The sequence below is a fragment of the Equus caballus genome, chromosome 1 (assembly GCF_041296265.1).
Source record: "Equus caballus isolate H_3958 breed thoroughbred chromosome 1, TB-T2T, whole genome shotgun sequence".
NCBI classification, from domain to species: Eukaryota; Metazoa; Chordata; class Mammalia; order Perissodactyla; family Equidae; genus Equus; species Equus caballus.
In genome coordinates, this window is record NC_091684.1 from 17,457,152 (window position 1) to 17,472,491 (window position 15,340).

Genomic DNA, 15,340 nt, shown 5'->3' on the forward strand with positions numbered 1-15,340 from the left:
TGGGTGGTAATTTGTTATGCTGTAATAGAAAACTAATACACTCTCCAAAATAAACCAGTGAGAGAAAAACAAACTAGTATGGTGGCAGCTACACAAATCAAAGTAGAAAGCAGTAACCTAAAAATCTATGGAAATTAAGAGGATCCTTGTCATACACCACTAAACCTTCACCTATTTTGAAAGTCTGTGATTAGGTGAAAATGTTTAGGAATGTTATGTCCTCTTGATGAACTTACCCACTTATCTTTATGAAATAACTCCCTTTATTCCAGGTGATATTTTTTGCTCTGAAATCTATTTGTCTGATATTAATGTAGCCAATTCAGCTTTCTCTTGTCTTGTGTTAGCTTAGTATATCTATTTCCATTCTTTTACTTTTAAAATATGTGTGTTTTTATATTTTAAGCGGGTTTCTTATAGGCAGCCTATAGTTGGGTCTGGCTTTTTTAGCTAATATGAAAATCTCAGTCTTTATATTGGGGTGATTAGATCTTTTACATTACCATGATTATTGAAATAACTGAGATTAAATCTTAAATCTATCATTTTGCTATTACTTAACTATTTGTCCCATCTGTTCCATATTGCTCTTTTTCCCATGTTATGCCTTCTTTTGGATTAATTATTATTTCATTTCATCTACTTTCTTGGCTTATTGGCTAAGGCTCTGTGTTATTTTAGTAGTTATTTCAGGCTTTAGAATATACATCTACAAATTATCGCAGTCTAACTTCAAGTGATATACCACTTCACACAATGTAGACAAATCTCACAACAGTATACTTTCATTTCTCTTCCCTTGGCCTTTGAGCTATTACTGTCACACAGTTTACTTCTACATAAGAATTAAACCCCATAACACATTGTTGTCATTTTTACCTAAAACGGTTGATTGCCTTTTTTAGATATGGAAATATTAAGAAAAAGTCTTAGCCTATATTGCTACCATTTCCTTTGTCCTTGATTCCTCTGTGTAGATCAGGTTTATATCCAGAACCATTTTTCTTCTGCTTGAAGAACCTGATTTAACATTTCTTGGACAACAGGTCCACTAGTAATAAATTCTTATCGTTTTTCTAGGTCTAAAAGGCTCTTTATTTTACCTTTGCTTTTGAAAGGTATTATCACTAAGTAAAGAATTCTTAGTTAACTTTTTTCCTTTTGCTTTTTTAAAGATGTTGCTCCACTGCTTTCTGACTTTTATTTTTTCTGATGAGAAATCTGATCTCAGACTTATCGTTGTTCCTCTGTACATACTGAGTTTTTTTTCTCTGGCTGTTTTTATCTTTTTATCATTGGTTTTAAGCAATTTGATTATTATGTGCATTGGTGTATATTCCCTCATGTTTCTTGTGTTCAAGGTTCATTAACATTCTTGCCTCTATGGATTTATAGTTTTTCTCAAATTTGGAAAAATTTTGGCCATTATTTCTTCCGATTTTTCTATGTCCTTTCTCTCTCCTCCTTCAGACTATCTAGTTGCGAAAATATTAGGCCACGTGCCCCACAATTTGTTGATGCTCTGCTCATTTTGTTTCAGTTATTTTTCTTTCTGTGCTTGATGTGGCTACTTCCTATTGCTTGTCTCTGAGTATACTCTTTACTTTTACAATATCTAATCTGATATTAATCCCATTCATTTTTCATCTCATATTTCTCATCTCTATAAACTCTACTTGAATCTTTTTTATGTTTTCTGTGACTCTACTTAACATGTTCAATAGTTAATTTAGTTTTTGAAATATAGGGAATATATTTATAATATTTCAATATCCTTGTCTACTTGTAACATCTATTTCATTTCTAGGTTGGTTTTTCTTTTTCATTATGGACCATATTTTCCTACTTCTTTGCATACACACTAATTTTTTATTAGATGACAGACACTGTGAATTGTAAATATTACATTTTGGGTGCTGAATATTTTTGTATTCCTATAAATATTCTTTAGCTTTGTTCTGGAATGTAGCTAAGTTAATTGAAAACAGTTTGATCCTTCTGGCCATGTTACACAGGATCAGTGCAGCATTTAGTCTAGTACAAATTTTGCCACAAAAGTAAAGCAAATTCCTTCTGAGTACTCTACCCAATGCCCAATGATTAATGAGGTTTTCCACTCTAGCTGTTCAAAGCAGACAATTCCCAGCCCTGTGAATTATTTGGTGTCTGTTCCTTTTATTCCTTTCAAATAGTTCTTTCTGCAGACTCAAGGAGTTTTATACAATGATGCACTTATTTTCTAGCTGAATACTCATGGGGCACCCCTCTGCAGTTCTCCGCAGTTCTCTCTCTGTGCAGGTCTCCCTTCTTTGGTAATCTTCCCAGGAAATCTAGCTGCCTAGACCTCCTCAGAGTCCCAGTTCCACCTCCTCAACTCAGAGCAACCACCAAACTCTACCTGTGTTCCCTGACTGCACTGCCTCACGCAAAGTGTCTTCAGCCATAAACCTGGGACAGTGGTAGGGCTCACCTCATTGGGCTCCCATCTCTGAGGGATCACTGGCCTTCCTTGTCTGATATCCAACGTCTTGAGAACTGTTCTTCGTCTATTTTGTCCCATTTCTTAATTGTTTCAGGTTGGGGGCAGTTAAACTGAGGCACTGTTAGAGAAACCAACTACCCCAGTTTGCCTAGGACTATCCTGGTTTATGTACTGAAAGTCCCACATCCCAGGAAACCCCTCAGTCCTGGGTACTCAGGACAATCGGCCATCCTACTCACTGTTACTCTACTTTTGCTTGAAGATAAAGTTTCTCTTTTATTTTAAAAATATATTTAAAAGATAACTTGCCATTTAAAGCAAAAGTAATAGAAGTGTACTGTATGGTTCATAACATATTTAAAAGTAATAAGGTTCTTACACGATATGTTGAGTATATTATCACATAAATGTCAACTGTGACAAGTTAAAGATGAACGTAAAAAACCTAGAGCAAACAAAAAAAGAAGCTAACATACTGAATAAATCAATAAATAAAATAAAATTAACCATGGAACATGTTCAATTAATTTAAAGGAAGGCAGAAAAAGAAGTAAACAGGAAGAAAGAACAGATGGGAAAACTATAAAACAAATAACCAGATGGAAATTTAAGCCAAACCATATCGGTAGATACGTTTAGTTTAAAGGCCCAAATGCTCTAATTTAATGGTAGACACTATCAAGTGAATTAAACAGAAACACCTAATAATGTATTATCCATAAGAAACATACTTTAAATATAGATAGCTTAAAGTAAAAACATGGAAATAGACATCATAAAAATACTAATCAAAAGGAGTTCTTAGAGGAAAATTTATAACACTAAATGCTGACATTAGAAAAAAATTTATCATCTCAATTAGCTAAGTTTCCACCTTACATAACTAGAAGAAGAGCAAATTAAACTATAAGTAAGCAAAAAGAAGGAAAAATTAAAGAGGAGAAATTAATAAAATATGAAATGGACAATAGAGAAAAATCAATATAAAGAAAAGCTATTTATAAGATCAATGAAAACTAACAAACCTATAGCTAGACTGGTCAAGAGAAAAAACACAAATTATCAATATTTAGAATTAAAGAGGCTATCACTAAAGATCCTACTGAGAGTAAAAGGATAATAACAAATAATATGAACACATGTCTGTCAATAACATCTTAGATGAAACAGATAAATTCCCTGGGAGGAAATATTTCTCAACTCTTGAGATTGGAAAAAACAAGACATTAAGAAAAGAAAAATACAGACAAACATCGTCATCAATTTAAATGCAAAAATACTTAGCAAAATTTAAACAAATTGAATCCAGCAATACAGTAAAAGGATAACACACCAAGAGCAAATGAAGTTTATTCCAGGAATGCAAGATTGGTTTGGCATTTGAAAATCAATCAATATAACAAGCATATTAACAACTAAAATAAAAAATAATTATATGATCATCTCAATAGATGTATGCCTTTGGAAAAATTACACATCTATTCATGATTTTTACAAAAAAACCTCAAATAACCAGGAACAGAAGGGAAATTTGCCATGCTGATAAAGACATTTATGAAAAATCAACAGTGAACATCACACTTAAAGGTGAAAGGCTAAATACTTTCCAACTAAGACTAAGGTTCACTGTCACTAGCTCCATCCCATATTGTACTGTAGCTTCTAGCCAGTGCAATAAGGAAAGAAAAAAAAAATGCATGATTTGGAAAGGAAAAAAAAAAACAACACTGTGTTTACTGTTAGGCAACTTGAAGAAAATCCTAAGGAATCTATAAGGAAAGTACTAGAATGGAAAAAATGAAGTCACCAAGGTCACGTAGTGCAAGAGCAATGTATTAAACTGAATTTCTATAAAATAGCAAATAACTAGAAAATTAACATCTTTGAAATTCCATTTATAATAGCATGAAGAAACAAGATAAAACTTGCTAACTGAAGACAGTGACGGCTGCCTAGGTCTACATCTCCCGATACGTCCTCCAGAAAAGAAAAAGACAGAAAAAAGGAAATTACCCCAAACTATGCCATCATCATAATCAACAACAGAAAAACAAAAAACCCATGGAAGCAACTTCATATGCTTCCATCCCACTGCAAGATTTTGTGATGAACAAGTCCTCACTAACATAAACCAGGAGAAGAAAGAAGAGGGGGCTAGCAACAAGTCTAAAGTTGATATAAAACCTACTCTAGAAAGAGTAAGTCTATCCTAACTATGAAAATACAAAATCAGTGTCATTGTAGATCAGAGCACCATATATAAGAAAAGGCCTTAAACACAGGCACAATTCGAAGTAGCAGTCTTGAGTATAGCTTTGTGGAGGAAAAAAAAGCACAAAGTAAAAGAGAGGTGGCTTTGGCAACCAAATGGTTAAAGGATAAAGAAATAAAGTGGGAAAACTAAATTCTTGCAACAAAAAAAGAAAGCCACAAATTCAGAGGACCCAGTATCCTTACCTTGACCACCAAAACTTCGCTATTCTAAAAAAAGAGAGCTCCATAAAACTAGGTATCCTATAAACTATGCCACTGCCACAAAAATAAAAAAAAAAAAGAACCTATACAGAGTTCTTATTAAAAAATCAGAAAACCAGATCCAACATACCTTAACTGTTGAAAATTCCCCTGAAAAATACAACCGTGAAGTGGGAGACTGTAAGACAGCTCTCCAAACAGAATAAACATAGTCAAACCAGCATTTGAGGAGTTTAAAAAACCACCTTAAGTCAGAAATTCAAATATCAAGAATAGAAACGGACAGAAAAAAGGAAGAAATGAAAGGAGAGCTGACCACACTAAGGAGAGAGAGGAAAAACAAAAAAGCCTCAGAAAAGGACACTGAATTATAAGATGCCCAAGAGAGAACAGACTCCCCTGACAATTTAACGAGGCATTAAAGGAAGGCACAACAGCAACCAAGAAAGTGAAAAGGTGATTTAGAAAGAAATAAAGAAGGTCAGAAATGGAGAAAAATTAATATTTAAAACTCCAATCCAAGAAAACTCAGAAATAAAATAATTCCTTTGTGACCTGCACCCTAAGTCACTAGGCCCTGTCCTCCAAAAGTAACCACTACCACGATCTTTAATACCACAAAATAGTCTTGCCTGTTTTTAACACAGAGTAAATTGAAACATAGAGCATGTCTTCCCTTGTGTCTGGCTTCTTCCTCTCAACATTATATTGGTGAAAACCATTCACACTGTTGCATGTAGATGTAGTTTAATCATTCTCACATTATGTATCCGATTGTGTGGACTATGAGTTTCTTTATTCATCTGTTGATGAACATTTGGATGATTTCCAGGTTGGAGCTATTAAAATAGTGCTGCTCTGGACATTCTTTTATATATCTTCCAAGTGAACATAGCAATGCTTTCTATTGGGTCTATTGGGCCTAAACCAGGAGTCAGCAAATGTTTTCTGAAAGGACCAAACAGTAAATATTCTAGACATTGAGGGCGCACACAGGCTCGGTCAAAAATTCTACCCTTGTGTCCCTCTTTTCTTCCTTTCCTTTGCTTCCTTTCTTTCTTCCTTTTCTCTCCATTCCTTCCCTCCTCCTCTTCCTCTTTCTTGTTTTCAACCCTTTAAAAACGTAAAATCCCTCTTGTTCATGGGCCATATACAAACAAGCCACAGGCTAAATTTCACAGGAGAATGTAGTCTATCAGCCACTGGCCTAGACACAGAATCCCTGAGTCATAGGGTATGCGTTTGTTCAGCTTTAATAGATATTTCTAGACTGTCTTCCAAAGTGTCTATATCATTTAGGCTCTCAAGAAGCAGTATATGAGATTTCCACTTGCTGGACACCCTTGCTAACACTTAAAATTATCTTTTTTATTTTTAAATAACTCTGGTAGGTAATTAGTGGCATCATTTTGTGGTTTTAATTTGCAATTTCCCCCATGACTGAAAAAGTTATGCACCTTTTCAGATACATATTGGCCTTTTGAATATTCTCTTTTGTGATGTACCTGTTCAACTCTCTTGCCCATTTTCATTTGTGTTGTCTTTTTATTATTGATTTGTAATAAATCTCAATTTCAAATGAGATTTTTACTAGATATTTGTATTGTAAATATCTTTTCTGATGCTATAGCTTGCTTTGTTCGCTTTCTAAATGTTTCTTTTGTCATGAATAGAATTTCTTAATCTTAATAGAATACAATTTACCATATTTTCTTGTATGGTTAATCTTTTGTGTCCTGTTTAAGAAGTCACTGACAACCAGAAACTGTGCTTTTTTAGCCTTCACATTTAGATCCACGATATATCTGGGATTAATACTTTGCATAATATGAGGTAGGGCTCGAGATACAATTTTTCAGATATCAAAGTCACCCAGCATCAGTCACCGAAAAGGCCATCCTTTTTCCCATTGCAGTGGCAGTGCTATCTTTGTCATAAATCAGGTTATCTTACATACATCGATCTGTTTCTATGTCTTTCACTGGTGTATCTGTCCATTCATATACCAATTCCACACTGTCTTAACCACTATAGATCTATCATAGTTGATAGCTGCAGTCATAAAAAATTATTTATCCTTTTTTCCTCTTGCTTTCTGAATGCTCAATGGAAAACTGGTAGGAAATCAATCACAGAATTCCAGAGGGCATCGTTAATTAAAAATGTCAGTTTCTTGACTAGGAAACACTGATCCCTCATGTCCCATAGATATTTCCTGCCTCATTCCTAAAAAATTGTAGAGCATTGTGGGATCTGTATCCTTCTCTTCCAAAATGGTGGTCTAAACACAACTTTCTTCACATATTGTGAGCTTGGGAAATCATATGCACTCTTCTACTTCTCATAAGAGTTTCCCTATTTAAACCCAAATAACAAGATACATACACTTAACAAAATAGGGTTTTCTATTTTATATTTTGAAAAGATGGCACTAGTTGTATGTATGTCAATATCCCCATTGCATGACAATATTTTTAATTATTTCCTCTCTCTTTTTTCTATTTTCTTCTTCTGAAACTCCTATTAGGTATATTTGGAACTTCTCATTCTATCCTTACAGTCTTTAACCTCTTTTTGATATTTTGCATCATTTTATCTGTATCTCTTTCCTCCTGTACTTCAAATTATTTCTTCATATTTATCTCCTAGTTTGGTAATGATCTCCTCTACCATGTCTAATCTGCTATTTAATGCATCCATTAAATTTCTAGTTTCAGTGACTACATTTTTCACTTCTAGAAGTTTCTTTTGTCTATTTTTCTAAACTGCCATGTCTTTAAAAAATTTTTGTTTTGAAATAATTTTAGATTTATAGAAGAATTGCAAAAAAAGTACAGAGCATTCCTGTGTACCCTCATCCAGATTCCCCATATGTTAATATCTTATGTAATCATGGGCATATTTATCAAAGTTAAGAAATTAACATTGGCACAATACTATTAACTCATACAGATTTTATTTGGATTTCACCCGTTTAGCCACAAATTGTCCTTTTCCTGTTCCACTATTCAATCCAGGATACCACATTGCATTTAGTTATCATGTCCTTAGCTTCTTATAATCAGTGACAGTTTCTCAGTCTTTCCTTCTCTCGCAAAACTTTGATTGTTTTAAAGAGCACTGGTCAAGTATTTTGAAGAATGTCCCTCAATTTGGATTTGTCTGATGTTTGGTCATGGCTAGACTGGGTTATAGATTTGGGGGAAGAATATCACAGAAGTGAAATGCCCTTCTTACCACATCATGTCAGGAGATACACGATATTAACATGACTTATTATTGGTGTAGTTAACCTAGATCCCTTGGTTAAGATGATGTCTACTTGCTTTCTCCACTGTAAAGTTATAATTTTTCCACTTCCATACTCTATTCATTAGAAGTCAGTCACTACATTCAACTCACACACAAGGGGAGAGAAATTAAGCTCCACCTCCTAGTTGAAGAAGTGTCCAAGAATTTGTGGACATATGTTAAAACCACCACAGCAATTAATAAATATTTTTGAGGGAGACACATTGAAGCTACGCAAATATCCTGCATCTCCTTAAAATTTCACCCACTAATTTCAACATTCTTAAGTGGGTTATTACAGCAATTATTACTGTGGGGTTCTAATAGTGATTTTTTTATTGCCTTCATTCTTTCTATATTTATTACTTGGAATTTTTCTGTAAGAAATATTTGTCCATTCTCACCCATTTAATATTTATTTGGTCATTTAAACCAGTACAGAATCATGGACATATATTCTGTTCTTTGGGTTACAATCCAATGCAGTCATTATTCATTTTTTGCCCAGATTTGATCCATTGAGAACACTTCCAGGTTGGCTCTATGTCCCTTTCACATGATCTCAGCCCCTTTTTGTTGTTGTTCTTTTTTGGGGCACTTTCTGACTTTCTGGCACTAACCAACACTCCAGGTTCATCTTGTATTCTTCCTGCTCCAGCCCTGGAATGAGCCATTTCCCCAAGGTGCCCTGGTTCCTTTCACTGGAAAACAATATTTAGAAACTAAGATGTGGGCACTGGATGTGCTCATTGCTATTGGGGTGTCATGGCTTCTAGGCCCCCTCAGCAAACAGAGCTAGGAGATATATGTATATATACTAACCTATGTGTACACACATAACTATATTTACTTCTGTGTATATATATATATATTAAAATAAACATGAATTCATGCTATCTCAGACTCTAATTCAATACCACAGGGTTCTTTGCTGTCTTCACTCCTTGCTTATTTTTAACCTCTTTCTCTGACAGTGGGAAACCTGGCTCACATTAAACACAATTTATTTACTTATTTGCCCAAACCTAGTAAACATATAAAATTTTGTAAAAATTGTTAACCCACACCATGTGAGAAAAAAATTTACTAACCAGAACCCAATATTTATATACTGCATTTTTTTCTTTAGCTTTACAGTATCTAGTCAAACACTGTTTTCCAAAGCTACTTAAGTTAGCTTTTTTTTTTTTTAATGAAGTTATGGCACACATACTACAGTTAAATTTACTTGTCACAGTTTTGCATTCCATCCTGGGATCCCACGACATCCTGCTTGACTTTTTTAATTTGCATTCAGAAAAGTTCATCCTTTGTGGTATACAACATGGGTTTTGACAAATGCATAGTCATGTATGAATTACTATAGCATCGTACAGAACAGTTCCATAACCCAAAAAATTCCATTGTGAGGCCTCTTGAGGTCAGTCCATACCTTTTACTACTCCTGGTAAATAACTGATCTGTTTTCCATCCCCATAGGTATTCCTGTTCCAGATTGTTTTATAAATGAAACAGTACAACATGTAGCCTTTGGGTCTGGCTTCTTTCAGTAAGCAAAATGTATTTAAGATTCAGCCATGTTATGTGAATCAGTAGTGTGCTCCTTTTTTGCTTTTCATATATTTCAAAGTTTACGTAGCAGGTCCTGTTGCACCCTGTGCCATATCTCCTCAGTCCATCTGGTTTCACTGCAGCACACTGTCAGTGTCTCACACCCCGAAAGCAAGTTCTGCATTCTCTCTCTACTTTTCTGCCTCAGAATTTTCACTGGTGCCAGGGAAAGCTATTAATCAGACATGCTGGCATAGCTCAGAAGTACAATACCCTCAGAGGCATCACTCCACCAATGGGGGATGAGAGTTAGTGGATAAATGCCCCACCCTCCCAGTCCCTCAGTGGATTAACTCTGAGGAGCATTCTACATGGTTCTTCTTAGATCCCTAGTGGTCTGAGTCCAAATTTCCCAGGGTAGTAGCCAGCTTAATAAGGCATATATTATTGGCTTGTCTCCCTTTGAAACTTTCCGTTCCCTCACTTGTGCTTCCTAGGTTCACCTCCCAAATAAATAGGTTCATCTCACCCAAGTCCTTGTGTGAAGCAGTTACCTCTTCTAGAACACTCTTTCCCCAGATATCCCCATGACTAACTCCCTCATCTACTTGAGGTGTTTAGTGTTACTTCTGAGTAAGATCTTCTCTCACCACCCTATTTTAAATTGTGAGCCTTACCCTCTTGCTTGCTTTATTTATCTAACAGCACTTATCACCATCTAACTTCAAATATGCATGTGTGTGTACAATTGATCTTATTAATTTTATTTACAATACAGGCTCCATGAATGCAGTGATTTCAGTCTAATTTGTTAATTGTGTGTCGGTAGCATCTAAAACACTCCTTGGCACATAGTAGGCACTCAATAAAAGTATATTAAATAAATTAATTTTTCAAGAAGGTTGATTTTATTCAGCATAAGAACAGACTTCCTATGAAAAAACCCTGAAAATTTTACTGACCTTTAAAATTGAATGGTAGTGAATACCAATGGCAGCTTTCAAAATGAGGCCAGCTGACTCCATCACAGATATTATAGAGAACATTCCCATACTTAGCATGAAGTTTGACTAGATCTTCTGAGCTGCCTTTGAATTCTAAGATATAATAATACTATGAACAATATACTACGAGGTAGAGAATTGGCATAAAGCCAATATTTTTTCCTCTTAACAATTCACCGGAAAACAATTCTAATAACTATATGCCACGCATCTGGCTTAGCCTATTTAATGATTCCAAACAGAATACCAACTACACAACGGAGATGGATTTAGGAAAGAATATTTTTTTATCTTTGAAATTTGAATCTCATTTTTCATTATTTTTTTCTTTATCTTTATTATAAAAAATGAAAAATCATTTTTAGTTTCCTCAAGCAGACACTGAAATTGTTTTCATCACATTTTTATTACCTGGACACTGGATAAAGGACCACTCATAGTTCTTTTCTTTAGGACAAAGACTGGTGTCAAGAAGCATCTCATTACTGTGCATTCCAACAAGCTTCATTGGTCCCCGTGAAGATCCTTCAATGCAGTGTCCCCTTCCTGTATTGCTAGGATCATTGCACCAGCCACATCCAGGCTGTTCCAAACATTGTCCACAGGTTCTCAATCCAGAACAATTTTGAGCTGCATGTGGAACATTAACAAATATGTTATATGACTTTATATTCAAACAGAATTGTAAGCTAATGGAAAAAATTAATATGATCTGAAAAAATACAGTAAAAGGTTGTCAATATAAACATTTCTTAATATTACCTAAGAAATAGCAATTACTTAAGGCAAATAAAACATACAGGATGAACAAAGAGGAGATAAAGGGACTGACTTGAGGGTGAGAAAAGGTGTGGTAACCATGACGTGGACAAAAATGAAGTGAACACTTAAAGACTCCTGAGAACTCTGCCAGTATTAGGACCTTTTGGGAGCTGATCCAGGGGCCTACAGACCACATTTACCACAGTCTGTGATGTAGAGCCGTGTGAGCTGTTCTTGTGGTGCCTAGTGAGGGCCTTCAAGGAAAACCTCTGCATCTGCCTTGAACGTCCAATGAAGTGATGCCCATTCGTTGAGATGGCTGAGCCCCATTTGGACTGCCTCTCATTGATGGCGCTCTTCCCAAGGGTGGAAGATACTAGCATTTGGCTATCATGTGACAAATAAACTCAATCTCACCCAAAAAGCCAAACTGAATGGGAACACGGGGACTGGATACTCTGCCTCAGCCAGGCAACCAGCAGCACAGGCTCTGACTTTCAGGGCTGCAGAGTAACATTCCCAGACTCACTCACTGAAGCTCAGTCTTTTTTGTTTAACTGATGTATAACCTATGAGTCTCAACAAAGCCTATGAACACTGTGATGCCTTTTCCAAGGATGAATAGATTATAGTCTGCTATCGCATTCACAATAGTTGCTATGTGATGTTTTCAATTTTTAATTCACAATCAGAGTATCCTATATTGGACTGAGACTTTCTTTAATTACTTTTGCTGATGTCTTTCTAGAAAAGGCACGCTTCGTCTTGGGAATTGTTTGTCGACAGAAGATATCAACATAGGTATAAGACTCCATGAATGATGTTTTCTAGTCACATGCTAGAAAAACCTTAAAAGGAGGAAAAAGTGGTAGATTTCTGACAGACTCAATTTCATTGTTGTGGTGGTAATGACTTAATTGCCATTCAATACTTTAATATTACTGGAAATAAAAATGTTTTTCATATTGCTGCAAACAAGTACACAAGCTTCTCAGTGAACATCAGGAACTCAATATAGTGGACTGTGAGGCTGCGAGGAGATAACAGAACATGGATTAAAGTATCCAGCAATTACAATATGATTTATTGTTATGAATTTTTTGCATGCTGAGCATTTCAGAGACTGGATATAAGAAGGTAGAAAATAAGTACCATCTCCTATATTTCCTCAATAGCAAATTTTAAAAGGAAGAATATTCTTTGAGTCATTGAAGACAAGAGAATGTTAACCCTGAAGATAAACAATTGATTGACAAGAACATACTTCCTTTTGAAATTTATGTTTTTTCAGAAGTACAGTGTTAAATGACTCATCATTTACCCTCAATAACTGAACATTTCACATATTACCATACCCTTCTTTAGCTTTCTTGCTTTGAAATATTTTTCTTATATGTATTATAGTAGCTAGCCCACAGTATTGTTGACTAGGCTATTTTAATTACATTCAAAAATAGATTGGGTTGCTATGAAATCAATGGGAAATAATGGAAAATATCAAATTAGGTAAGTTATCTTGAAATTCCAATTATTTACTATCATCTGATGAATTGAAGTAAATCTTTACTATGTCTCACCCAGAATAAATCTAATTTTATATTTACGGCCTATAGATATCTCCTAGGAAAGTATATTTTATTTTAGGACTATCTTTTAAGGAAAGATAACCAATAAAATGTCTTGAAAGAGCAGTACATACAAGTTAAATCTAAACTATTCTCAAAGACAACATTCCTGTTAATGCTTTTCAAACAGCTGGGGAAATCTTAAACGAAAGAATCTGGGGATTCTTGCATTGACTAAACGACAAACTATTAATCTTTTAGTTTTGTTTATCTATTCGATTTCAGGCTTTAATAACAAGTTACAAAATGTCATGTTAAGAGCAACATTCTATTCTCAGATTTTATTTTAGATATGAAACTAGTACATACGGGAATGTTTTTGTTTTTGCTCAAGAAAGGAGAGCAACATGCATTGCTGAAAGATTAACAGAAAATTCATTCATTGGTATTTAATGGTGGCTCAAAAACTGACAGACTCTAATGATGTTTCTTTTTCTTACAGAAAACAGTAATACAGAAAAGACTTTTGTAGGGTGTACTATTTTTCCTAAGTTATTGATAGTATAGAGACTATGTATGAACTATAAGTAACTAGAGCAATCATTTCTATTTGATTTTATTTATTTTTGGCTTTTTGAAATATTATAAAATATTCAATATGGTTTTTGAAGTGTGTAAGAATTTGAAATATCAATCTGTAAGAAATTATGTCATCAAGTGATTACTGGAGACTTCCAGTTTCCAGTCCGGCACACAAGGAGCTTGGAAGTCACCACACCAGCCTCAAAAAAAGTAAAAAGCATCACAAACTGAAAAATCAACAATTCTTCTTAGATCGATCAGAGAACTGAGGTCACAAGGCAAACCACAGCCCCGAAAATTGGAGAGACAGACAGGAGGATACAGAAAAATCACAATTTACCAAAGCAGAAACCTCTGTGGGAAACAGTGCTAGGGTAAGAAAACCTGACTGTAACTGCCAAATTGCTGGAGGCTCAGTGTGGACAACTCTTGAGAGTCAAAAATCTCTGGGGGGAGCCAGTCACAGGGAACCCCCACACTTTTGTGAGTTTTATCTCCAGGAGCTCTGCCAGGTCCTCACAGTGAATATCAAAGACAAACTACCTTGTGCTCCAGCGGGAGAGGGGAAAAGGAACTATTTTGAAATATGCCAGAGCATTCTTTTCTTCTTAACAAGACCTGGAAAAACTATTTAAGAGAGCCTAAACTGCTGGTGGTTTATCAGAGCCTAACTGACCTCATTAAAGGGAAATACCCAACTCCAGCCCTCTCTCCCCTTCCACATGGGGGAAGAGAAATACACAACTCCAGCTCCCTCCAGCCATCCCGTACCACCTAAGAGAGGACAAAGACTGAGAAGCAGTGGTGAAGTTCACAGTACAGGGTACAGAGCCACCAGAAGACTGAAACCTAGTCACAGAGCTGTAGAATACTTGCCCTCTCCCCTCACCCCACCTCTACATCAGTAAAGGCCTATTCACAGCAGTTTCTTTAACCCATACATCATATCTGGCTACCAAGAAAAAGTTACAAGGCATACCAAAAGGTAAAAAACACAACTGAAGAGGCAGAGCAAGCATCAGACCAGATATGGCAGAATGTTGGAAGTGTTAGACCAGGAATTTAAAACAACTATGGTTAATACGCTAAGGGCTCTAATGGATAAATTTGACAGCATGCAGGAACAGACAGTCAATGTAATCAAAACTATAAAACACCTATAAGAAAACATATAAGAAAATCTAGATGGCAAGTATGAAAAGATACTCCATATCATATGTCATTGATACGCAACTGAAAAAAAAACAACAGTGAGATACTACTATGCACCTATTAGAACAGCCAAAGTCCAGAACACTGACAACAACAACTCCTGGCGAGTATGTGGATTGTGAAGCAACAGGGACTCTCATTCACTGCTGGTGGAAATACAAAATACAGCCACTTTGAAAGACAGTTTGATGGTTTCTTACAAATGTAAACATACTTTTAACATATGATCCAGCAAACACACTCCTTGGTATTTATCTAAATGAACTGAAAATTTATGTTCACACAAAAACCTACACATGGATATTTATAGCAGCTTTATTCATAACTGCCAAAACTTGGAAGCAATGAAGATGTCCTTTAGTAGGTGAGTAGACAAACTGAGGTACATCCAGACAATGGAATATTATTCAGCTTGA

General features: G+C 35.3%; 1 protein-coding gene across 4 annotated transcripts in view; it reads right to left on the reverse strand.

The window, feature by feature from the left end:
• The window catches only part of ATRNL1 (attractin like 1), a 740,103-nt gene that overhangs the window by 543,750 nt on the left and 181,013 nt on the right, over window positions 1-15,340 (reverse strand). For all 4 annotated transcript variants that reach the window (XM_070260546.1, XM_005602549.4, XM_070260536.1 and 1 more), the window contains exon 18: window positions 11,215-11,433. In XM_070260546.1, coding sequence (XP_070116647.1) covers window positions 11,215-11,433 — 219 coding nt within the window. The remainder of the gene's footprint in view (window positions 1-11,214; window positions 11,434-15,340) is intronic.